Source organism: Phasianus colchicus, chromosome 32 (assembly GCF_987193195.1).
Source record: "Phasianus colchicus chromosome 32, bPhaCol1.hap1.1, whole genome shotgun sequence".
Lineage (NCBI taxonomy): Eukaryota > Metazoa > Chordata > Aves > Galliformes > Phasianidae > Phasianus > Phasianus colchicus.
The window spans coordinates 1,639,074-1,665,619 of NC_143467.1; the positions used below are offsets into that span (position 1 = coordinate 1,639,074).

Consider the following 26,546-nt stretch of genomic DNA (forward strand, 5'->3'; position numbering starts at 1 on the left):
GGGGGGTTCAATGTGGGGTCCCCATATCCGGGGGGGGGGGGGCCCAATGTGGGGGTCCCAATAAAGGGGTGGGGTCCAATATGGGGGTTCCAGTATGGGGGGGGTCCTAATATTGGGGTCCCTAAAGAGGGGGGGGGGTCTCAATGTTTGGGGTCAATATATGGGGGGGGTCCCAACTTTGGGGTCATCATGGGGGGGGGGTCCAACGTGGGAGTCCCAATAAAGGGGGGGGGGTTCCAGTGTGGGGGGGGTCCCAATATTGGGGTCCCTATGGGGGGGTCTCACTGTTGGGGTTCCCATATTGGGGGGGGTCCCCATAAAGGGGGGGGGGCTTCCAAAGTGGGGGTCCCCATATGGAGGGGTCCCAATATGAGGGGGGGTCCAATGTGGGGATTCCAGTATGGGGGGGGGGGGGCCCCAACATTGGGGTCCACATAAAGGGGGGGGTCCCTATATTGAGGTCCCTATGGGGGGGTCCCAGTGTTGGGATTCCCATAATGGGGGGGGGTCCCCATGTGGGGTCCCAATAAAGGGGGGGGGGGGTCCAAAGTGGGGGTTCCCATAATGGGGGGGGTCCCAGTTTGGGGGCTCCCATATGGGGGGGGTCCCAGTATGGGGGTGAGGTCCAATATGGGGGTTCCAGTGGGGGGGGGGGGGGTCCCAATATTGGGGTCCCTAAAGGGGGGGGGTCTCAATGTTTGGGGTCAATATATGGGGGGGGTCCCAATATTGGGGTCCCATATGGGGGGGTTCAATGTGGGGTCCCCATATCCGGGGGGGGGGGGCAATGTGGGGGTCCCAATAAAAGGGGGGGGGTCCAATATGGGGGTTCCAGTATGGGGGGGATCCCAATATTGGGGTCCCTAAAGAGGGGGGGGGTCTCAATGTTTGGGGGTCACCATAAAGGGGGGGTTCCCAGTGTTGGGGTCCCATGGGGGGGGGGGTGGTGCAAATGGGGGGTCCCAGTTTTGGGATGCTCATATGGGGAGGGGTCCCAGTGCTGGGGGGGGGGGGGGACACGACCCTTTTGAGGGGGGGTGGGCAATTAATGCCTGACTTTTTGGGGTCTCCCCCCCCCCCTCTTTGTGCCCCCCAGGTGACCATCGTGCGCAGCAGCACGGTGACGTTGACCCCCCCGGGGGGGGGCGAGGTGTGGCTGCAGTATTTGGGGTTCCTTCACCCCCTCCTCGGAGCCCCCCAGGACCCCAAAACCCCCCCGGCCCACGGAAACCCCCCCACCCCCACCCCACAAGTTTGGGCGCGGATCCGACGGCTGAGGGACGTCGTGGCCAAAGTGGGGAGGGGGCCTGGAGAGCCCGAAATGGTGAGGGGGGGACAGGGACCCCGTGGGGACACACTGGGACCCACAGAGACCCATAGGGACCCATAGGGACCCAGAGAGACCCATAGGGACCCATAGGGACCCATACGGACCCCTCAGAGACCCATAGAGACCCATAGAGACCCATAGGGACTCATAGGGACACATTGGGACCCATAGGGACCCATAGGGACCCCATAGAGACCCATAGGGACCCATGGGGACCCATAGAGACCCATAGCGACCCATAGGGACACATTAGGACCCATAGGGACCCATAGAGACCCATAGAGACCCATAGAGACCCACAGAGACCCATAGAGACCCATAGGGACCCATTGGGACCCATAGAGACCCATAGGGACCCATAGGGACCCCATAGAGACCCCATAGAGACACATAGGGACCCAGAGACCCATAGAGACCCATGGGGACCCAAAGAGACCCATAGGGACACATTGGGACCCATAGGGACCCAGAGAGACCCATAGAGACCCATGGGGACCCATAGGGACCACAGCGACCCATAGGGACACATTAGGACCCATAGGGACCCAGAGAGACCCATGGGGATACATAGGGACACATAGAGACCCATAGAGTCCCATAGAAACCCAAAGAGACCCATAGGGACCCATAGAGACCCATAGGGACCCATAGAGACCCATAGAGACTCATAGGGACCCATAGGGAACCATAGGGACACATAGGGACCCATAGAGACCCACAGAGACTCATAGGGACCCATAGGGACCCACAGAGACCCATAGAGACCCATAGAGACCCATAGAGACCCAGAGACCCATAGGGACCCATAGGGACCCATGGGGACCCATAGAGACCCATAGGAACCCAGAGAAACCCCATGCGGACCCATAGAGAACCATAGGGATCCCATAGAGACCCATAGAGACCCATGGGGACCCATAGACACCCACAGGGACCCAGGGAGACCCATAGGGACCCATGGAGACCCATAGGGACCCATAGAGACCCATGGAGACCCCATATGGAAGACCCCATAGAGATTCATAGAGACCCATAGAGACCCCATAGAAATCCCTAGAGACCCCAAAGAGACCCATAGAGACCCATAGGGACCAATAGAGACCCATAGAGCCCCCATAAAGACCCATAGGAACGCATAGAGACCCATAGCGACACATGGGGACCCATGGAGACCCACAGAGACCCCATAGAGACCCATAGGGACCCATAGAGACCCATGGAGACCCACAGAGACCCCATAGGGACCCATAGGGACCCCATAGAAACTCCATAGAGCTCCATAGCGCTCCATAACACCCCATAGCACCCCATAGCGCCCCACAGCACCCCATAGCGCCTCATAGCACCCCATAGCACCCCATAGAGCCCCGTAGTACCCCATAACACCCCACAGCACCCCACAGCACCCCATAGCGCCCCACAGCACCCCATAGCGCCTCATAGCACCCCATAGCACCCCATAGAGCCCCGTAGCACCCCATAACACCCCACAGCACCCCACAGCGCCCCACAGCACCCCATAGCACCTCATAGCACCCCATAGAGCCCCGCAGCACCCCATAACACCCCACAGCACCCCATAGCGCCCCATAAAGCCTCATAGCACCCCATAGCACCCCATAGAGCCCCATAGCTCCCCATAGCACCCCATAGCACCCCATAGCGTGGGGTCACGTGGTGGGGTCACATGGGGCTGTAGGGTCAGGGGAGGTCAGGGGTGATACGAGGTCACGGGGTCAGCATGGTCACATGGGGAGGTCATCGGGGGGGTGAGGGGTCAGGGGAGGTCAGGGGTCACATGGGGTGTAGGGTCATGGGGTCAGAGGTCATGGGGTCACATGGGGGTGTAGGGTTGGGGGAGGTCAGGGGTGATACGAGGTCATGGGGTCACAGTGATCACATGGGGGGGTCTTGGGGGAGCGTGGGGTCAGGGGAGGTCAGGGGTCACTTGGGGTGGGGTCATGGGGTCAGAGGTCATGGGGTCATGTGGTGGGGTCACATGGGGGGGTGTAGGGTTGGGGGAGCTCAGGTGTGATACGAGGTCATGGGGTCAGCATGGTCACATGGGGAGGTCATCGGGGGGGTGAGGGGTCAGGGGAGGTCAGGGGTCATGTGGGGTGTAGGGTCATGGGGTCAGAGGTCATGGGGTCACATGGGGGTGTAGGGTTGGGGGAGGTCAGGGGTGATACGAGGTCATGGGGTCACAGTGATCACATGGGGGGGTCTTGGGGGAGCGTGGGGTCAGGGGAGGTCAGGGGTCACTTGGGGTGGGGTCATGGGGTCAGAGGTCACGTGGTCACGTGGTGGGGTCACATGGGGGCACATGGGGTCAGGGGAGGTCAGGTGTCACATGGGGGGGTCATGGGGTCAGAGGTCATGTGGCCACGTGTTGGGGTCACATGGGGGTGTGGTGTCAGGGGAGGTCAGGGGTCACGTGGGGTGGGGTCATGGGGTCAGAGGTCATGGGGTCACATGGTGGGGTCACATGGGGGGTGTGGAGTCAGGGGAGGTCAAGGGTCACTTGGGGGTGGGGTTATGGGGTCAGAGGTCATGTGGTCACATGGTGGGGTCACAAGGGGGCGTGGGGTCAGAGGAGGTCAGGAGATGGGGTGTAGTGTCATGGGGTCAGAGGTCATGGGGTCACGTGGTGGGGTCACATGGGGGGTGTGGGGTCAGGGGAGGTCAGGGGTCACTTGGGGTGTAGGGTCATGGGGTCAGAGGTCATGTGGTCACGTGGTGGGGTCACATGGGGGGGGCGTGGGGTCTGGGGAGGTCAGGGGTCACGTGGGGTGGGGTCATGGGGTCAGAGGTCATGTGGTCACGTGGTGGGGTCACATGGGGGGGGCGTGGGGTCTGGGGAGGTCAGGGGTCACGTGGGGTGGGGTCATGGGGTCAGAGGTCATGTCACGTGGTGGGGTCACATGGGGGGGGCGTGGGGCCACGGGAGGTCAGGGGTCACGTGGGGGGGGTGGGCGATGTGAGGTCACGTGGTCACGGCGGTCGGGTGGATTTGGGGTCAGTCCTTACATGGCTTCCCGACCCCAATATCCCCCCCCCTTTTTCACCCCATAGGAAGAAGTGGGCCGCTGGGCCGCCCCCCAGGAGCGGCAGACCCGGCCCCTGGTCCGGGGGGGGGGTCGGGCCCTGCTGTCCCCCCCCCGGGGTCGTTACGCCCTGCAGGTGGAGGGGCGCAGCGGGGGGGAACCCCAAGACGATTTGGGGTTCAGTAACGGGGGCAGCAGCGAGCTGACCTTGGTGTGGGATCGCACCGGCGTGCCGGGGGGCAGCGTGAGTGGGGGGGGGCGTTATGGGGTCGCTATGGGGTGGGGGGGGTGTTATGGGGTCTCTATGGGGTGGGGGGGGGCATTATGGGGTCGCTAGGGAGTGGGGGGGGGGGCGTTATGGGGTCGCTATGGGGTGGGGGGGGTGTTATGGGGTCTCTATGGGGTGGGGGGGGGCATTATGGGGTCGCTAGGGAGTGGGGGGGGGGCGTTATGGGGTCTCTATGGGGTGTCGGGGGGGCGTTATGGGGTCTCTATGGGGTAGGGGGGCGTTATGGGGTGTGGGGGGGCGTTATGGGGTCTCTATGGGGTGATGGGGGGTCGTTATGGGGTCCCTATGGGGTGGGGGGGCCGCTATGGGGTGTGGGAGGGCCGTTATGGGGTCTCTATGGGGTGGGGGGGGGCGTTATGGGGTCAGGGGGGTCGTTATGGGGGATCTTTATGGGGTCCTGGGGGGTCTCTGTGGGGTGATGGGGGGGCGTTATGGGGTCTCTAGGGGGTGGGGGGGGCGTTATGGGGTGTGGGGAGGTCGTTATGGGTCTCTATGGGGTGTGGGGGGGTGTTATGGGGTCCCTATGGGGTGATGGGGGGTCATTATGGGGTTCCTATGGGGTGGGGGGGCTGCTATGGGGTGTGGGAGGGCCGTTATGGGGTCTCTATGGGGTGGGGGGGGTGTTATGGGGTGTGGGGAGGGAGTTATGGGGTCCCTATGGGGTGGGGGGGGCGTTATGGGGTGTGGGGGAGTCGTTATGGGGTCTCTATGGGGTGTGGGGAGGGCGTTATGGGGTCCCTATGGGGTGGGGGGGGCGTTATGGGGTCGCTATGGGGTGTCGGGGGGGCGTTATGGGGTGTGGGGGAGTCGTTATGGGGTCTCTATGGGGTGTGGGGGGCGTTATGGGGTGGAGGGGGGGGTTATGGGGTGGGGGCAGGCGTTATGGGGTCGCTATGGGGTGGAGGGGGGGCGTTATGGGGTCCCTATGGGGTAGGGGGGCGTTATGGGGTGTGGGGGGGCGTTATGGGGTCTCTATGGGGTGGGGGGGCGTTATGGGGTGTGGGGGGGGCGTTATGGGGTCCCTATGGGGTGGAGGGGGCGTTATGCGGTGTGGGGGGGTCGTTATGGGGTCTCTATGGGGTGTGGGGAGGGCGTTATTGGGTCCCTATGGGGTCAGAGGGGGGGTCGTTATGGGGGGTCTTTATGGGGTCCTGGGGGGTCTCTGTGGGGTGATGGGGGAGCGTTATGGGGTCTCTAGGGGGTGGGGGGGCGTTATGGGGTGTGGGGGAGTCGTTATGGGGTCTCTATGGGGTGTAGGGGGGGCGTTATGGGGTCTCTATGGGATTATGGGAAGTTGTTATGGGGTCTCTATGGGGTTAGGGGGGGTCTGTGGGGTGGTGGGGGCGTTATGGGGTGGAGGGGGGGGGGGGCGTTATGGGGTCCCTATGGGGTGGGGGGGCCATTATGGGGTCTCTATGGGGTTATGGGAAGTTGTTATTGGGTCGCTATGGGGTTAGGGGGGTCTCTGTGGGGTGATGGGGGGCGTTATGGGGTCGCTATGGGGTGGGGGGGGCGTTATGGGGTGTGGGGAGGGAGTTATGGGGTCCCTATGGGGTGGGGGGGGGCGTTATGGGGTCTCTATGGGTTTCTATGGGGTCGCTATGGGGTCTCTATGGGGTCTCTATGGGTCCCTATGGGTCTCTATGGGGTCTCTATGGGGTCACTATGGGTCTCTATGGTTTCTCTATGGGGTCTCTATGGGGTCTTTGTGAGGTCTCTATGGGGTCACTATGGGTCTCTCTATGGGGTTTTTCTATGGGTCTCTATGGGTCCCGATGGATCTCTATGGGGTCTCTATTGGGTCTTTCTTTGGGGTCTCTCTCTGGGTTCTCTATGGGGTTCCTATGGGGTCCTTATGGGTCTCTATGGGGTCTCTATGGGTCTCTATGGGTCTCTATGGGGTCTCTATGGGGTCTCTATGGGTCTCTATGGGGTCTCTATGGGTCTCTATGGGGTCTCTATGGGTCCCTATGGGTCTCTATGGGTCCCTATGGGTCTCTATGGGGCTCTATGGGTCTCTCTATGGGGTTTTTCTATGGGTCTCTTTGGGGTCTCTGGGGTCCCTCTACCCCCAAGGGCACCCCGTCACGTGACCTTCCCCCCCATCACGTGACGCAGGAGATCTCCTTCTTCTTCCTGGAGCCGCACCGCACGTCGGGCTCGTTGGCGCCCCCCGGCGGCTGCTCTCGGCTGCCGTCGTGCGGCCGCTGCTTGGCGGACCTGAGCTGCGCCTGGTGCCCCCCCAGCTCCTCCTGCGTGTCCCGCAGCGCCCCCGGGGGGGAGGGGCTGTGCGGGGGGGGGCGGCGAGGAGAGGAGGGGCCCAGGTTGGTGCTGAGACCCAACGAGTGTCCGGCGTGCGAGGAGCACGTGGAGTGCGGGCAGTGCGCCGCGGTACGGCGGCACGTGGTTACCGCGGTCACGTGGGTGTGTGGGGGGGTCACGTGTTATGGGGGAATTACGTGGTTGTGGGGGTCACGTGGGTGTGGGGGGGTCACGTGGGTGTGGGGGGCTCACGAGTTATGGGGGAATTACGTGGTTGGGGTCACGTGGTTGTGGGGGTCACGTGGTTGTGGGGGGGTCACGTGGGTGTGTGGGGGTCACGTGGGTGTGGGGGGGGTCACGTGGGTGTGGGGGGGGCTCACGAGTTATGGGGGAATTACGTGGTTGTGGGGGTCACGTGGGTGTGGGGGGGGTCATGTGTTGGGGGGGTCACGTGTTATGGGAGAATTACGTGGTTATGGGGGGCGTTAAGTTGTTGTGGGGGTCACGTGGTTGTGGGGGTCACGTGGTTATGGGGGGGTCTTGTGGTTTTGGGGAGTCACGTGGTTATCGCGGTCACGTTGTTGTGGGGGGGTTATGTGGTTGTGGGGGTCACGTGGTTATGGGGTGTCATGTGGTTATGGGGGTCACGTGGTTGTGGGGGGTCACGTGTTTGTGGGGGTCACGTGGTTGTGGGGGGTCACGTGTTTGTGGGGGTCATGTGGTTGGGGGTCACGTGGTTATGGGGGGGTCACATGGTTGTGGGGGGTCACGTGGTTATGGGGGTCACGTGGTTGTGGGGGGTCACGTGGTTATGGGGTGTCATGTGGTTATGGGGTGTCATGTGGTTATGGGGGGTCATGTGGTTGTGGGGGGGTCACGTGGTTGTGGGGGGGTCATGTATTATGGGGGTCACGTGGTTCTGGGGGTGTCACGTGGTTCTGGGGGGGTCACGTGGTTATAGGGGGGGTTATGTGGTTTTGGGGGGTCCCGTGGTTATCGCGGTCACGTGGTTGTGGGGGGGTCACGTGGTTATGGGGTGTCATGTGGTTATGGGGGGGTCACGTGGTTGTGGGGGGGTCACGTATTATGGGGGTCATGTGGTTGTGCGGGGGTCAAGTATTATGGGGGGTCACGTGGTTATGGTGGTCACGTGGTTATGGGGTGTCATGTGGTTATGGGGGTCACGTGGTTGTGGGGGTCACGTGGTTGTGGGGGGGTTATGCGGTTGTGGGGGTCACGTGGTTGTGGGGTCACGTGGTTATTGGGGGGGTCTTGTGGTTTTGGGGAGTCACGTGGTTATCGCGGTCACGTGAGTGTGGGGGGGTCACGTGGCTATGGGGGTCATGTGGTTATGGGGGTCACGTGGTTGTGGGGGGGTCACGTGGTTATGGGGGAATTACGTGGTTATGGGGGGTCATGCAGTTATGGGGGTCACGTGGGTGTGGGGGGTCACGTGGTTATGGGGGAAGTATGTGGTTATGGGGGGGTTGTTATGGGGGTCACGTGGTTATTGGGGGGTCACGTGGTTGTGGGGGTCATGTGGTTGGGGGTTACGTGGTTATGGGGGGGTCATGTGGTTATGGGGGTCACGTGGTTATGGAGGGTCATGTGGTTGTGGGGGGTCATGTCTTATAGGGGTCACGTGGTTATGGGGGGTCACGTGGTTGTGCGGGGGTCATGTGGTTGTGGGGGGTCACGTGTTATTGGGGTCACGTGGTTAAGGGGGTCACGTGGTTATGGGGGTTTTGTGGTTATGGGGGGTCATGTGGTTGTGGGGGGGGTCACGTATTATGGGGGTCACGTGGTTGTGGGGGTCACATGGTTATTGGGGTCACGTGGTTATGGGGGTCATGTGTTATAGGGATCACGTGGTTGTGGGGGTCATGTGGTTGTGGGGGGGTCACGTGTTATGGGGGTCACGTGGTTATGGGGTTCATGTGGTTGTGGGGGTCATGTGGTTATGGGTGGGTCACGTGGTTGTGGGGGTCATGTGGTTGGAGTTCACGTGGTTATGGGGGGGTCCCGTGGTTATGGCTGGGTCACATGGTTGTGGGGTGTCGTGGTGGGGGGCCACGTGGTATGGGGGTCACGTGGTTGTGGGGTCACGTGGTTATGGGGTGTCATGTGGTTGTGGGGGGGGTCATGTGGTTGTGGGGGGGTCACGTATTATGGGGGTCACGTGGTTCTGGGGGTGTCACGTGGTTCTGGGGGGGTCACGTGGTTATGGGGGGTTATGTGGTTTTGGGGGGTCCCGTGGTTATCGCGGTCACGTGGGTGTGGGGGGATCACGTGGTTATGGGGTGTCTTGGGGTTATGGGGTGTCATGTGGTTATGGGGGGTCATGTGGTTGTGGGGGTCACGTGGTTTTGGGGGGGTCACGTGGTTGTGGGGGGGTCAAGTATTATGGGGGGTCACGTGTTTATGGTGGTCACGTGGTTATGGGGGGTCATGTGGTTGTGGGGGGGTCACGTGGTTATGGGGTGTCACGTGGTTGTGGGGGGGTCACGTGGTTGTGGGGGGGTCACGTGGTTATGGGGCGTCATGTGGTTATGGGGGTCATGTGGTTGTGGGGGTCACGTGGTTATGGGGTGTCATGTGGTTGTGGGGGGGTCACGTGGTTATGGGGTGTCACGTGGTTGTGGGGGGGTCACGTGGTAGTGGGGGTCACGTGGTTGTGGGGGGGGTCATGTAATTGTGGGGGTCACGTGGGTGGGGGGGGTCTTGTGGTTTTGGGGAGTCACATGGTTGTGGGGGGGTCACGTGGTTATGGGGGGTCACATGGTTATGGGGAGGTCACGTGGGAGGGAGGTCACATGGGAAGAGGGTCACGTGGGGGTGGGGGGCCTGGGGTCATGGGGGTCACGTGGGTGGGGGAGGTCACGTGGGAGGGGGGTCACGTGGGGGTGGGGGGCCTGGGGTCATGGGGGTCACGTGGGTGGGGGAGGTCACGTGGGAGGGGGGTCACGTGGGGGTGGGGGGCCTGGGGTCATGGGGGTCACGTGGGTGGGGGAGGTCACGTGGGAGGGGGGTCACGTGGGGGTGGGGGGGCCTGGGGTCATGGGGGTCACGTGGGTGGGGGAGGTCACGTGGGAGGGGGGTCACGTGAGGGTGGGGGGGCCTGGGGTCACGGGGTCACGTGGGTTGGTGGGGTCACATGGGAGGGGGGTCACGTGGGGGTGGGGCGGGGGTCATGGGGGTCGCGTGGGAGGGTGTCCCTATGGGTCCCTATGGGTCTCTGTGGGGTCCCTATGGGGTCTCTATGGGTCTCTGTGGGGTCTCTATGGGGTCCCTATGGTTCCCTATGGGGTCTCTATGGGGTCCCTATGGGTCCCTATGGGTCTCTATGGGGTCCCCAATGTGTTCCTATGTGTCTGTATGTGTTCCTGTGTTCCCTATGGGTCTCTATGGGGTCCCTGTGTCCCTGTGGGGTCGCTATGGGGTCCATATGGGGTCCCTGTGTCCCTACGGGGTCCCTATGGAGTTCCAGTGGGGTCGCTATGGGATCCCTATGAAGTCCCTATGGGGTCCATATGGGGTCACTGTGGGGTCCCTACGGGATCTGTACGGGGTCGCTATGGGGTCTGTATGGGGTCCCTATGGGGTTGCTATGGGGTTGCTGTGGGGTCTGTATGGGGTCCCTATGGGGTTGCTATGGGGTCACTATGGGGTCCCTATGGAGTCCCTATGGGGTCGCTGTGGGGTCACTATGGGGTCTCTGTGGGATCCCTATGGGGTCGCTATGGGGTCTCTATGGGGTTGCTATGTGGTCTCTGTGGGATCTCTATGGGGTTGCTATGGGGTCCCTATGGAGTCTCTATGGGGTCTCTGTGGGGTCGCTATGGGGTTGCTGTGGGATCACTATGGGGTCTGTATGGGGTCGCAGTGGGGTCACTATGGAGTCTGTATGGGGTCGCAGTGGGATCACTATGGGGTCTGTATGGGGTCACTATGGGGTCGCTATGGGGTCGCTGTGGGATCACTATGGGGTCTGTATGGGGTCGCTATGGGGTCGCAGTGGGGTCGCTATGGGGTCGCTGTGGGATCACTATGGGGTCTGTATGGGGTCTGTATGGGGTCGCTATGGGTCCGTCCCTGTGCCCCCAGGACCCGTTCTGTGAGTGGCAGCCCACCCCCCGGCCCGGGAGGTTACTATGGGGTCCCTATGGGGTTGCTGTGGGGTCGCTATGGGATCCCTATGGGGTTGCTATGGGGTCCCTATGAGGTCCCTATGGGATCTTTATTGGGTCGCTATGGGGTCTGTATGGGGTTGCTATGGGATTCCTATGGGGTCCCTATGGAGTCCCTCTGGGGTCTCTATGGGGTCTCTATGGGGTTGCTATGGGGTCCCTATGGGATTGCTATGGGGTCCCTATGGAGTCTCTATGGGGTCTCTGTGGGGTCGCTATGGGGTTGCTGTGGGATCAATATGGGGTCTGTATGGGGTCGCTATGGGGTCACAGTGGGGTCACTATGGGATCTGTATGGGGTCGCTATGGGGTCGCTGTGGGATCACTATGGGGTCTGTATGGGGTCGCTATGGGGTCGCTGTGGGGTCACTATGGGGTCTGTATGGGGTCGCTATGGGGTCGCAGTGGGGTCGGTATGGGTCCGTCCCTGTGCCCCCAGGACCCGTTCTGTGAGTGGCAGCCCACCCCCCAGCCCGGGAGGTCGCTATGGGGTCCCTATGGGGTTGCTATGGGGTCACTATGGGGTCGCTGTGGGGTCGCTATGGGGTCGCTGTGGGATCACTATGGGGTCTGTATGGGGTCGCTATGGGGTCGCTGTGGGATCGCTATGGGGTCTGTATGGGGTCGCTGTGGGATCGCTATGGGGTCTGTATGGGGTCGCTATGGGGTCTGTATGGGGTCGCAGTGGGGTCGCTATGGGGTCCCTCTTTGTGCCCCCAGGACCCGTTCTGTGAGTGGCAGCCCACCCCCCAGCCCGGGAGGTCGCTATGGGGTCACTATGGGGTCGCTGTGGGGTCGCTATGGGGTCTGTATGGGGTCGCTATGGGGTCCCTCTTTGTGCCCCCAGGACCCGTTCTGTGAGTGGCAGCCCACCCCCCGGCCCGGCGATTTCGTGTGCAGCCGCAGGGGGCGGATGGACGGGGCGGTGCGGGACCCCAGCGGCTGCCCCCTCATCTGCAGCAGGTGGGCTGGGGTCATGGGGTCATGTGGGGTCATAGGGGTCATAGGGGGTCATGTGGTCATAGGGGTCATAGAGGTCATATGGGGTCATAGGGGTTGTAGGGGGTTATGGGGTCATAGGGGGTTATATGGGGTCATAGGGGTCATAGGGGGTCATGTGGGGTCATGTGGTCATAGGGGTCATAGGGGTCATAGGGGGTCATGTGGTCATAGGGGTCATAGAGGTCGTATGGGGTCATGGGGTCGTAAGGGGTCATAGGGGATTGTTGGTGGTTATGGGGTCATAGGGGGTCATATGGGGTCATACGGGGTCATAGGGGTTGTGAGATCATGGGGTCATATGGGGTCATGGGGGTCGTAGGGGTCATAGGGGTCATAGGGAGTCATGTGGGGTCATGGGGTTATAGGGGGTCATATGGGGTCATAGGGGTTGTAGGGGGTTATGGGGTCATAGGGGGTCGTTTGGGGTTGTGGGGTCGTGGGGTCATAGGGGGTTGTGGGGGGTTATGGGGTCATATGGGGTCATATGGGGTTATGGGGTCATAGGGGTCATAGGGGTCATATGGGGTCATGGGGGTCGTAGGGGTCATAGGGGTTCATGTGGGGTCATGGGGTTATAGGGGGTCATATGGGGTCATAGAGGTCGTATGGGGTCATGGGGTCAGACGGGGTCAGACGGGGTCATAGGGGTCATAGGGGGTCATATGGGGTCATGGGGGTCGTAGGGGTCATACGGGGTCATGGGGTTCATAGGGGGTCATATGGGGTCATAGGGGTTGTAGGGGGTTATGGGGTCATAGGGGGTTATATGGGGTCATATGGGGTCATAGGGGGTCATATCGGGTCATAGGGGGCTGTGGGGTCGTGGGGTCATAGGGGGTCATATGGGGTTATAGGGGATTGTGAGGTCATATGGGGTCATTTAGGATTGTGGGGTCATAGGGGTCATATGGGGTGATGCGGTCATAATGGGTCATATGGGATCATAGGGGATTGTGAGGTCGTGGGGTCATAGGGGGTCATATGGGGTTGTGGGGTCATAGTGAGTCATATGGGGTCGTATGGGGTCATATGGGGTCATGGGGTCATATGGGGTCATAGGGTTCATAGGGGGTCATATGGGGTCATTTTGGGTTGTGGGGTCATGGGGTTATTGGGGTCATAGGGGATCATGGGGTTGTGGGGTGGTGGGGTCATAGTGGGTCATATGGGGTCATATGGGGTTATGGGGTCATAGGGGGTTGTGGGGGGTTATGGGGTCATATGGGGTCATAGTGGGTCATTTGGGGTTGTGGGGTCATGGGGGTCATATGGGGTCATGGGGGTCGTAGGGGTCAGACGGGGTCATAAGGGTCAGACGGGGTCATAGTGGGTCATTTGGGGTTGTGGGGTCGTAGGGGTGATAGGGGTCATAGTGGGTCATGTGGTCATAGGGGTCATAGAGGTCATATGGGGTCATGGGATCATATGGGGTCATAGGGGTCATAGGGGGTCATATGGGGTTGTGGGGTCATAAGGGGTCATAGGGGATTGTGCGGGGTTATGGGGTCATCGGGGGTCATATGGGGTCATATGGGATTATGGGGTCGTATGGGGTTATATGGGGTCATAGGGGGTCATAGGGGGTTGTGGGGGGTTATGGGGTCACAGGGGGTCATAGGGGTCATGTGGAGTCATGTGGTCATAGGGGTCATAGAGGTCATATGGGGTCATAGGGTTCATAGGGGGTCATATGGGGTCATTGGGGGTTGTGGGGTCATGGGGTCATAGGGGGTCATATGGGGTCATATGGGGTTATATGGGGTTATATGGGGTCATAAGGGGTCATAGGGGATTGTTGGTGGTTACGGGGTCATAGGGGGTCATATGGGGTCATACGGGGTCATAGGGGTTGTGAGGTCATGGGGTCATAGGGGGTCATATGAGGTCATAGGAGGTTGTGGGGTCATATGGGATCATAAGGTGTTATAGGGGATTGTGGGATCATATGGGATCATATGGGGTCATGGGGTTGTGGGGTTATGGGGTCATAGGGGGTCATAGGGGTTGTGAGGTCGTGGGGTCATAGGGGCCATATGGAGTCATAGGGGGCTGTGGGGTCGTGGGGTCATATGGGGTTATGGGGTCATATGGGGCCATAGAGGATCATAGGAGATTATGGGGTCGTAGGGGGTCATAGGAGGTCATATGGGGTCATAGGTGATTGTGGGGGGTTATGGGGTCGTAGGGGGTCGTAGGGGTTGTGGGGTTGTGAGGTCATAGAGGGTCATATGGGGTCATAGGGGTTGTGGGGTCATGGGGGTCATATGGGGTCAAATGTTTCCGTCCTCCATTTTTATCTCCCCCCCCATTTCTATCCCCCCCATTTCTATCTTCCCCATTTATCCCCCCCCATTTATGCCTCTCTCCCCCATACCCCCCCCCCATATCCCCCCCTCCCCCATATCCCCCCCCACCCCATTTCCACCCCCCCCATTTCATTTCTATCCCCCCCATTTATGCCTCCTTCCCCCATTCCCATCCCCCCCCATATCCACCCCCCCCCCATTTCCACCCCCCCATTTCTATCCCCCCCCATTCACCCCCCCCATATCCATCCCCCCCCATATCCATCCCCCAATTTCTACCCCCCCCATTTCCACCCCCCCCCATTTCCACCCTCCCCCCATATCCACTCTCCCCCATATCCACCCCCCCGTTTCCACCCCCCCATATCCATCCCCCCATTTCCACCCCCCCATTTCATTTCCACCCCCCCATTTACCCCCCCATTTCCACCCCCCCCATATCCACCCCGTCCCCCATTTCCACCCCCCCAATTCCACCCCCTCCCTCATTTTCCCCCTCCCATTTCCCCCCCCCATTTCCACACCCCCATTTCATTTCTATCCCCCCCATTTATGCCGCCCGCCCCCAATTTCCACCCCCCCATATCCCCCCTCGCCCCATTTCTGTCCCCCCCATTTCCCTCCCCATTTCCCCCCCATATCCCCCCCCCATTCCCACCCCCCGATTTCCCCTCCCATATCCCCCCCCACCCCATATCCCCCCCCCCATTTCCTCCCCCATATCCCCCCCCCGCCCCATTTCCACCCCCATTTCCCCCCCCCGCCCCATATCCCCCCCCGCCCCATTTCCCCCCCCATATCCCCCCCCCATTCCCACCCCCCGATTTCCCCTCCCATATCCCCCCCCCGCCCCATATCCCCCCCCATTTCCACCCCCCAATATGCCCCCCCTGCCCCATTTCCCCCCGCCCCATTTCCCCCCCATATCCCCCCCCCCGCCCCATTTCTCCCCCCCATTTCCCCCCCCGCCCCATTTCCCCCCCCATATCCCCCCCCATTCCCACCCCCCGATTTCCCCTCCCATATCCCCCCCCTGCCCCATTTCCACCCCCCCATTCTCACCCCCCCATATCCCCCCCGCCCCATATCCCCCCCCCATTTCCCCCCCCTATTTACACCCCCCCATTCCCCCCCCCCATTTCCCCCCCCCATTTCCTCCCCCATATCCCCCCCCACCCCATTAACCCCCCCCATTTCCTCCCCCATATCCCCCCCACCCCATTAACCCCCCCATTTCCCCCCCCATTTCCCCCCCGCCCCATTTCTGCCCCCCCCATATCCACCCGCCCCATTTCCCCCCCATTTCCCCCTCCATTTCCCTCCCCATTCCCACCCCCCCATATCCCCCCCCACCCCATTTCCTCCCCCATATCCCCCCCCCGCCCCATATCCGCCCCCCATTTCCTCCCCCATATCCCCCCCCGCCCCATTTCCCCCCCCATATCCCCCCCCCATTCCCACCCCCCCATTTCCACCCCACCATATCCCCCCCCCCCATTTCCCTCCCCATTTCCACCCCCCCATTTCCCCCCCCTGCCCCATTTCTCCCCCCATTTCCCCCCCCGCCCCATATCCCCCCCATATCCCCCCCCCCATTTCCCCCCCCGCCCCATATCTCCCCCCCATATCCCCCCATATCCCCCCCCATATCTCCCCCCCTGCCCCATTTCCCCCCCCCATTTCCTCCCCCATATCCCCCCCCGCCCCATTTCCCCCCCATTTCCCCCCCCCGCCCCATATCCCCCCCGCCCCATATCCCCCCTCCCCCCCCCCCCATATCCCCCCCCGCCCCATTCCCCCCCCATTTCCCCCCCCCCGCCCCATATCCCCCCATTTCCTCCCCCATATCCCCCCCCGCCCCATTTCGCCCCCCCATATCCCCCCATATCCCCCCATTTCCCCCCTCCCGCCCCATATCCGCCCCGCCCCCCCGCGCGGCAGCCGGCGGAGCTGCTCGCAGTGCGTGCTGCAGGCGGGGCCGTGCGCCTGGTGCCGCTCGCTGGGCCGCTGCTTCGCCTTCGGCACCTACCTGGGCCGCTTCGCCACCGGCGCCTGCCGCGCGTGGCATGATGGGTAGGGGGCGGGGTCACGGGGTCACGGGGTCACGGGGTCGTGGGGGTAATGGGGGATATGGGGGTAATGGGGGGACATGGGGGGTGTGGGGTCATGGGGGGGTCATGGGGGGGTATGGGGGTGATGGGGGTGATGGGGGTTATGGGGTAATGGGGGATGTGGGGGTTATGGGGGATGTGGGGTAATGGGGGTTATGGGGTAATGGGGGTTATGGGGGTTATGGGGGGGATGGGGGATGTGGGGGGTTATGGGGTAATGGGGGATGTGGGGGGGATATGGGGAGTGTGGGAAATATGGGGGATGTGGGGTAATGGGGGTAATGGGGGGATGTGGGGGGTCATGGGGTCATGGGGGTATGGGGATAATGTGGGGACATGGGGGGTGTGGGGGTAATGGGGGATATGGGGGATGTGGGGGGGGTATGGGGGATATGGGGGTAATGGGGGTAAAGGGGGGATGTGGGGATGTGGGGGATATGGGGGATATGGGGGGGATATGAGGGATATGGGGGATGTGGGGGATGTGGGGGGATGTGGGGGATGTGGGGGATGTGGGGGATATGGGGGATGTGGGGGATGTGGGGGATGTGGGGGATGTGGGGGATGTGGGGGATGTGGGGGATGTGGGGGATATGGGGGGATATGGGGGGATATGGGGGATGTGGGGGATGTGGGGGATGTGGGGGTTATGGGGGTAATAGGGGATATGGGGTAATGGGGGATGTGGGGGGGCTATGGGGGGTGTGGGAAATATGGGGGATGTGGGGTAATGGGGGTAATGGGGGATGTGGGGGGTCATGGGGGGGTCATGGGGTCATGGGGGTCGTGGGGTCATGCGGGGGTGGGGGATATGGGGGTTGTGGGGGTTGTGGGGGGTGTGGGGTCACGGGGGGATCATGGGGTCACGGGGTCGTGGGGGGTTATGGGGGTATTGGAGGTCATGGAGGTCACGGGGTCATGGGGGTCATGGGGTCATGCGGGTCGTGGGGTCATGGGTGTCATGGGGTCATGGGGGAAATGGGGTAATAGGGGTAATGGGGGAGGTGGGGGGTGGGGGGTCTCGGGGTCATGGGGGGGTCATGGGGGTCGTGGGGGTCGTGGGGGTCATGGAGGAGATGGGGGGGTGGGGGATATGGAGGTTGTGGGGGGTGTGGGGCCACGGGGTCACGGGGGGGTCGTGGGGGTCTCGGGGTCATGGGGGATATGGGGGTCATGGGGTCATGGGAGTCATGGGGGATATGGGGGTCGTGGGGTTATGGGGAGGATGGGGGATGTGGGGGATGTGGGGGTTATGGGGCATGTGGGGGTAATAGGGGATATGGGGTAATGGGGGTAATGGGGGATATGGGGGGTATGGGGGTAATGGGGTAATGGGGGATGTGGGGGATGTGGGGGTTATTTGGGATATGGGGGTAATGGGGGATATGGGGTAATGGGGGGATGTGGGGGGTCATTGGGGGCTCATGGGGTCATGGGGGTCATGGGGTCATGTGGGGGTGGGGTATATGGGGGTTGGGGGTGTGGGGTCATGGGGTCATGGGTCACGGGGTCATGGGGGATTTGAGGGTAATGGGGGGACATGGGGGGTAATGGGGGATATGGGGGATGTGGGGGATGTGGGGGATATGGGGGTAATGGGAGTAATGGGGGATATGGGGTAATGGGGGTAATGGGGGGATGTGGGGGATGTGGGGGGGGTATGGGGGATGTGGGGTAATGGGGGTTATGGGGGGGATGGGGGGTTATGGGGGATATGGGGGTTGTGGGGGGTGTGGGGTCACGGGGTCACGGGGGGGTCATGGGGGTCATGGGGGTATGGGGATAATGGGGGGACATGGGGGGTGTGGGGGTAATGGGGGATATGGGGGATGTGAGGGATATGGGGTAATAGGGGTAATGGGGGATGTGGGGGGTGTGGGGTCACGGGGTCATGGGGGGTCATGGGGGTCGTGGGGGTCATGGAGGAGATTGGGGGGTGGGGGATATGGGGGTTGTGGGGGGTGTGGGGTCACGGGGTCACAGGGGGGTCATGGGGCTTATGGGGGTAATGGAGGTCATGGAGGTCATGGGGTCATGGGGGAAATGGGGTAATAGGGGTAATGGGGGATGTGGGGTCACGGGGTCATGGGGGGTCATGGGGTCATGGGGGTGTGGGGGTAATGGGGGATATGGGGGATGTGGGGGATATGGGGGATATAGGGGTAATGGGGGATATGGGGTAATGGGGGTAATGGGGGGATGTGGGGGATGTGGGGGATGTGGGGGGATATGGGGGATATGGGGGTAATGGGGGTTATGGGGGTTATGGGGTAACGGGGGATGTGGGGGATATGGGGGATATGGGGGATGTGGGGGTTATGGGGAGTAATGGGGCTTATGGGGTAATGGGGAATGTGGGAGATGTGGGGGGACGTGGGGGATGCGGGGGTATTGGGGTCAATAGGGTCAATGGGGACTCTGTGGGGTCAGTGGGGTCTCTATGGGATCAATGGGATCAATGGGGTCAGTGGGGTCTCTATGGGGTCAATGGGGACTGTATGGGGTCAATAGGGTCAATGGGGACTCTATGGGGTCAGTGGGGTCTCTGTGGGGTCAGTGGGGTCTCTATGGGATCAATGGGGTCAATGGGGTTTCTATGGGGTCAGTGGGGTCTCTGTGGGGTCAGTGGGGTCAATGGGGTCTCTGTGGGGTCAGTGGGGTCTCTATGGGGTCAGTAGGGTCAGTGGGGTCTCTGTGGGGTCAGTGGGGTCTCTATGGGGTCAGTAGGGTCAATGGGGTCTCTGTGGGGTCAATGGGGTTTCTGTGGGGTCAGTGGGGTCAATGGGGTCTCTATGGGGTCAGTAGGGTCAATGGGGTCTCTATGGAGTCAGTGCGGTCTCTATGGAGTCAGCGGGGTCTCTATGGGGTCAGTGGTGTCTGTGTGGGGTCAGCGGGGTCTCAATGGGGTCTCTATGGGATCAGTGGTGTCAATGGGGTCTCTATGGGATCAGTGGTGTCAATGGGGTCTCTATGGGGTCAGTGGGGTCAATGGGGTCTCTATGGGGTCAGTAGGGTCAATGGGGTCTCTATGGGGTCAGTGCGGTCTCTATGGGGTCAGCGGGGTCTCTATGGGGTCAGTGGTGTCTGTGTGGGGTCAGCGGGGTCTCAATGGGGTCTCTATGGGATCAGTGGTGTCAATGGGGTCTCTATGGGATCAGTGGTGTCAATGGGGTCTCTATGGGGTCAGTGGGGTCAATGGGGTCTCTATGGGGTCAGTAGGGTCAATGGGGTCTCTATGGGGTCAGTGCGGTCTCTATGGGGTCAGCGGGGTCTCTATGGGGTCAGTGGTGTCTGTGTGGGGTCAGCGGGGTCTCAATGGGGTCTCTATGGGATCAATGGGGTCAATGGGGTCTCTATGGGGTCAGCGGGGTCTCAATGGGGTCTCTATGGGATCAGTGGGGTCAATGGGGTCTCTATGGGGTCAGCGGGGTCTCAATGGGGTCTCTGTGCTCCCCGTTGTCCCCACAGCAGCGCCCCCCCCGGCGCGCAGTGCCCGCGCTGTGCCGCCATGCTGAGCTGCGAGAGCTGCCTCAGCAGCGCCACCTGTGGCTGGTGCTGGGATAGCAGGGAGCCCGCGGCCGGCCGGTGAGCGGGGGGGGGGCTGGGGGGCTCCGTGGGGCTCTATGGGGCTCTATGGGGTTCTATGGGTCTCTATGGGTCTCTATGGGGTTCTATGGGGTCTCTATGAGGTTCTGTGGGGCTCTATGGGGTCTCTATGGGGTCTCTATGGGTCTCTGTGGGGTCTCTATGGGGCTCTATGGGGCTCTATGGGTCTCTATGGGTCTCTATGGGGTCTCTATGGGGTCTCTATGGGTCTCTATGGGGTTCTATGGGGCTCTATGGGGTTCTATGGGTCTCTATGGGGCTCTATGGGGCTCTATGGGGCTCTATGGGGTCTCTCTATGGGTCTCTATGGGGTCCCTATGGGGTCCCTATGGGTCTCTATAGGGTCTCTATGGGTCCCTATGGGTCTCTATGGGGTTTCTATGGGTCTCTATGGGTTTCTTTATGGGGTCTCTATGGGTCTCTGTGGGGTCTCTATGGGGCTCTATGGGTCTCTATGGGGTTCCATGGGTCTCTATGGGGTTCTATGGGGTTCTATGGGGCTCTATGGGTCTCTATGGGGTTCCATGGGTCTCTATGGGGCTCTATGGTGTTCTATGGGGCTCTATGGGTCTCTGTGGGGTCTCTATGGGGCTCTATGGGTCTCTATGGGGTTCTATGGGTCTCTATGGGGCTCTATGGGGCTCTATGGGGTTCTATGGGTCTCTATGGGGTCTCTATGGGGCTCTATGGGTCTCTATGGGGTTCTATGGGGCTCTATGGGGCTCTATGGGGTTCTATGGGTCTCTATGAGGTTCTATGGGGCTCTATGGGGTTCTATGGGTCTCTATGGGTCTCTATGGGGTCTCTATGGGGCTCTATGGGTCTCTATGGGGTCTCTATGGGGTCTCTATGGGGCTCTATGGGTCTCTATGGGGTTCTATGGGGTCTCTATGAGGTTCTATGGGGCTCTATGGGGTTCTATGGGGCTCTATGGGGTCTCTATGGGGTCTCTATGGGGTTCTACGGGTCTCTATGGGGTCTCTATGGGGCTCTATGGGTCTCTATGGGGTTCTATGGGGTCTCTATGAGGTTCTATGGGGTTCTATGTGTCTCTATGGGGTTTCTATGGGGTCTCTATGGGTCTCTATGGGTCTCTATGGGTCTCTATGTGTCTCTATGGGGTCTCTATGGGACTCTATGGGGCTCTATGGGTCTCTATGGGGTTCTATGGGTCTCTATGGGGTTCTATGGGGCTCTATGGGGTCTCTATGGGGTTCTATGGGGCTCTATGGGGTCTCTATGGGGCTCTGTGGGTCTCTCTATGGGGTCCCTATGGGGTCCCTATGGGTCTCTATGGGGTCCCTATGGGTCCCTATGGGTCTCTATGGGGTTTCCATGGGTCTTTATGGGTTTCTTTATGGGGTCTCTTTGGGTCTCTCTATGGGTCTCTCTATGGGTCTCTATGGGGTTTCTTATGAGTTCTTTCTATGGGTCTCTCTATGGGTCTCTATGGAGTCTCTATGGGGTCTCTATGGGTCTCTGTGGGGCTCTGTGGGGCTCTATGGGGCTCTATGGGGTCTCTCTGTGGGTCTCTCTATGGGTCTCTCTATGGGTGTCTATGGGGTCCCTATGGGGTCTCTATGGGGCTCTATGGGTCTCTTTATGGGGTCTCTATGGGGTCTCTATGGGGCTCTATGGGTCTCTATGGGGTCTCTCTATGGGTCTCTATGGGTCTCTTTATGGGGTCTCTATGGGGCTCTATGGGTCTCTATGGGGTCTCTCTATGGGTCTCTATGGGTCTCTTTATGGGGTCTCTATGGGGTCTCTCTATGGGTCTCTCTATGGGTCTCTATGGGGTCTCTCTATGGGTCTCTATGGGTCTCTTTATGGGGTCTCTTTATGGGTTCTTTCTATGGGTTTTTCTATGGGTCTCTATGGGGTCTCTTATGGGTCTCTCTCTATGGGTCTCTATGGGGTCTCTATGGGTCTCTCTATGGGTCTCTATGGGGTCTCTATGGTCTCTATGTGGTCTCTATGGGTCTCCACAGGTCTCCATGGGTCTCTATGGGTCTCTATGGCGCTCTTTATGGGGTCTCTATGGTTCTCTATGGGTTTCTATGCCGTCTTTCTATGGGGTCTCTATGGGTCTCTATGGATCTCTATGGGGTCTCTATAGGGTCTCTCTATGGGTCTCTATGGGTTTCTATGGAGTCTCTCTGTGGGTTTCCATGGCTCTCTATGGGTCTCTGTGGGTCTCTGTGGTCTTTCTATGGGGTTTCTCTGGGGTCTCTTTATGGGTCTCTATGGGTCTCTGTGGGGTCTTCATGGGCTTTCTGTATGGGTCTCTATGGGTCTCTATGGGTCTCTATGGGTCACTATAGGTCTCTATGGGGTTTCTATGGGTTTCTATGGGTCTCTATGGGTTTCTTTATAGGGTCTCTATGGGGCTCTATGGGGCTCTATGGGGTCCCTATGTGTCTCTGTGGGTCTCTATGGGGCTCTATGGGTCTCTATGGGGTATATCGGGTCTCTCTATGGGTCTGTATGGGTCTCTACGGGGTCTCTATGGTGTCTCTCTATGGGGTCTCTCTATGGGTCTCTCTGTGGGGTTTCCATGGGTCTCTATGGTTCTCTATGGGTCCTTATGGGTCTCTATGGGTCTCTCTATTGGTCCCTATGGGTCTCTATGGGGCCTCTGTGGTCTCTCTCTGTGGGGTCTCTCTGTGTCTCTCTATGGGTCTCTATGGGGTCTCTATGGGACTCTATGGGTCTCTATGTGTCCCTATGGGTCTCTGTGGGTCTCTATGGGGTCTCTGTGGGTCTCTGTGGGTCTCTACAGGTCTCCATGGGTCTCTATGGGTCTCGTATCTCTATGGAGTCTCTATGGGGTCTCTACGTGTCTCTATAGGGGCTCATTGGGTCTCTCTATGGGTCTCTATGGGTCTCTGGGGTCTCTATGGGGTCTCTGTGGGTCTCTATGGGTCTCTCTATGGGTCTATGGGGCTCTATGGGTCTCTATGGGTCTGTGGGGTCTCTATGGGGCTCTGTGGGTCTCTATGGGGTCTCTATGAGGCTCTATGGGGTCTCTATGGGGCTCTGTGGGTCTCTATGGGTCTCTATGGATCTCTATGGGGCTCTATGGGGTCTCTATGGGTCTCTCTATGGGACCCTATGGGTCTCTATGGGTCTCGTCTCTCTATGGGTCTCTATGGGTCTCTATGGGGTCTCTATGGGTCTCTATGGGGTCTCTATGTGTCTCTATGTGTCCCTATGGGGTCTCTATGGGTCTCTATGGGACTCTGGGTCTCTCTGTGTCTCTCTATGGGTCTCTATGGGGTCTCTATGGGTCTCTGACCTTTGACCCCGTGCCCTTTGACCTCTGCCCCCAGCTGTGTTCCGGGTGACTTCTCCTCCCCGTCGGGTTTCCCGCACTGCGGGGCGGTGCTGCCCGGGTCACGTGACCCCATGTGGGCGTTCACCGAGTGCCCGCGGCACGACTGCAGCCCCGCCCCCTCCGGGAGCTCCAACCAATCAGAAAGCCGCGCCTCTTACTCAAGCCACGCCCCCACCGGAAGTGCCGTTTATAATGGAAGCCACGCCCCCACCGGAAGTGCTCTGTATGATGAAAAACCCGCCCCCTCTGGAAGCCCCGCCCCCTCTGGAAGCCCCACCCTTTTCGGGATCGATGCTTATAATGGAAGCTCCGCCCCCACCGGAAGTCCCGCCCCCCCCGGCTGCCACCCAATGGCGCGCTGCGTGCTGACCCCGGCGGGCTTCCGGTGCCGCTGCCCCCCTGGGTATCGGGGGGATGGGATCAAGGAGTGCAGCCGGACGTGAGTGGGGCGCTGGGGTCAATGGGGTCAGTGGGGTCTGTGGGGTCAGTGGGGTCAGTGGGGTTAATGGGGACATTGGGGATATTGGGGTCATTGGGTCTTTGGGGTGAATGGGGTCATTGGGGTCACTGGGGTTAATGGGGTCAATGGGGTCAATGAGGACATTGGGGATATTGGGGTGGATGGGGTCAGTGGGGTCATTGGGGTCAATGGGGACGTTGGGGTCATTGGGGTCAGTGGGGTCAATGAGGACATTGGGGATACTGGGGTCATTGGGGTCAATGGGTCTTTGGGGTGAATGGGGTCATTGGGGTCACTGGGGTCAATGTGGTCAATGGGGTCAATGAGGAAATTGGGGATATTGGGGTCAATGGGGTCAATGGGGTCAATGAGGACATTGGGGATATTGGGGTCAGTGGGGTCAGTGGCTCTTTGGGGTGAATGGGGTCAGTGGGGTCATTGGGGTCAGTGGGGATGTTGGGGTCATTGGGGTCAGTGGGGATGTTGGGGTCATTGAGGTCAGTGGGGATGTTGGGGTCATTGGGGTCAATGGGGACGTTGGGGTCATTGGGGTCAATGGGGCGAATGAGGAAATTGGGGATATTGGGGTCATTGGGGTCAGTGGGTCTTTGGGGTGAATGGGGTCAGTGGGGTCACTGGGGTCATTGGGGACGTTGGGGTCATTGGGGTCAGGGGGGTCAATGAGGACATTGGGGATACTGGGGTCATTGGGGTCAATGGGGCGAATGAGGAAATTGGGGATATTGGGGTCATTGGGGTCAGTGGGTCTTTGGGGTGAATGGGGTCATTGGGGTCACTGGGGTCAATGTGGTCAATGGGGTCAATGAGGAAATTGGGGATATTGGGGTCAATGGGGTCAATGGGGTCAATGAGGACATTGGGGATATTGGGGTCAGTGGGGTCAGTGGCTCTTTGGGGTGAATGGGGTCAGTGGGGTCATTGAGGTCAGTGGGGATGTTGGGGTCATTGAGGTCAGTGGGGATGTTGGGGTCAATAGGGTCAGCGGGGACGTTGGGGTCATTGGGGTCAATGGGGACGTTGGGGTCATTGGGGTCAATGGGGTGAATGAGGAAATTGGGGATATTGGGGTCATTGGGGTCAGTGGGATCAATGAGGACATTGGGGATACTGGGGTCATTGGGGTGAATGGGGTCAGTGGGGTCAATGGGGTCAATGGGGTCATTGGGGTCAGTGGGGTCAATGAGGAAATTGGGGATATTGGGGTCATTGGGGTCAGTGGGTCATTGGGGTGAATGGGGTCAGTGGGGTCACTGGGGTCATTGGGGTCGTTGTGGTCATTGAGGTCAGTGGGTCTTTGGGGTGAATGGGGTCAGTGGGGTCACTGGGGTTAATGGGATCAATGGGGTCAATGAGGACATTGGGGATATTGGGGTCATTGGGGTCAGTGGGTCTTTGGGGTGAATGGGGTCAGTGGGGACATTGGGGTCAGTGGGGTCAATGAGAAAATTGGGAATATTAGGGTCATTGGGGTTAATGGGTCATTGGGGTGAATGGGGTCAGTGGGGTCAGGGGGACATTGGGGTCAATGGGATCATTGGGTTCACTGGGGTCAGTGGGGACGTTGGGGTCAATGGGGTCAGTGAGGACATTGGGGATATTGGGGTCATTGGGGTCAGTGGGTCTTTGGGGTGAATGGGGTCATTGGGGTCATTGGGGTCACTGGGGTCAATGAGGACATTGGGGATATTGGGGTCATTGGGGTCAATGCGGATATTGGGGTCATTGGGGTCAGTGGGTCTTTGGGGTGGATGGGGTCAATGGGGTTATTGGGGTCAATGGGGCCGTTGGGGTCATTGGGGTCAATGGGGTCAATGAGGAAGTTGGGGATACTGGGGTCATTGGGGTCAGTGGGTCTTTGGGGTGAATGGGGTCAGTGGGGTCACTGGGGTCATTGGGGTGGTTGGGGTCATTGGGGTCAGTGGGTCTTTGGGGTAAATGGGGTCAGTGGGGTCATTGGGGTCAATGGGGTCAATGGGGACATTGGGGTCAGCGGGGTCAATGAGGAAATTGGGAATATTAGGGTCATTGGGGTTAATGGGTCATTGGGGTGAATGGGGTCATTGGGGTCAGGGGGACATTGGGGTCAATGGGATCATTGGGTTCACTGGGGTCAGTGGGGTCAGTGGGGTTAATGGGGACATTGGGGATATTGGGGTCATTGGGGTCAATGGGTCTTTGGGGTGAATGGGGTCATTGGGGTCACTGGGGTTAATGGGGTCAATGGGGTCAATGAGGACATTGGGGATATTGGGGTGGATGGGGTCAGTGGGGTCATTGGGGTCAATGGGGACGTTGGGGTCAATGGGGTGAATGAGGAAATTGGGGATATTGGGGTCATTGGGGTCAGTGGGTCTTTGGGGTGAATGGGGTCAGTGGGGTCAATGGGGTCAATGGGGTCAGTGGGGTCAATGAGGAAATTGGGGATATTGGGGTCATTGGGGTCAGTGGGTCATTGGGGTGAATGGGGTCAGTGGGGTCACTGGGGTCATTGGGGACGTTGGGGTCATTGAGGTCAGTGGGTCTTTGGGGTGAATGGGGTCAGTGGGGTCACTGGGGTTAATGGGATCAATGGGGTCAATGAGGACATTGGGGAT

At 60.1% G+C, this 26,546-nt stretch overlaps 1 protein-coding gene across 3 annotated transcripts in view; it reads left to right on the forward strand.

Annotated features, from left to right (window-relative positions):
- MEGF8 (multiple EGF like domains 8) overlaps nt 1–14,472 on the forward strand; it is a 56,184-nt gene extending 41,712 nt beyond the window's left edge. The window contains exons 15-18 of one of the 3 annotated variants that reach the window (XM_090128158.1): nt 1,097–1,324; nt 4,403–4,618; nt 6,782–7,087; nt 11,960–14,472. In XM_090128158.1, the coding sequence (XP_089984284.1) occupies nt 1,097–1,324; nt 4,403–4,618; nt 6,782–7,087; nt 11,960–12,331 (1,122 nt within the window). In that variant the 3' untranslated portion in view covers nt 12,332–14,472. The other 2 variants (XM_090128159.1, XM_090128160.1) reach the window with 2 other exon arrangements.
- Nucleotides 14,473–26,546: the final 12,074 nt, after the last annotated feature.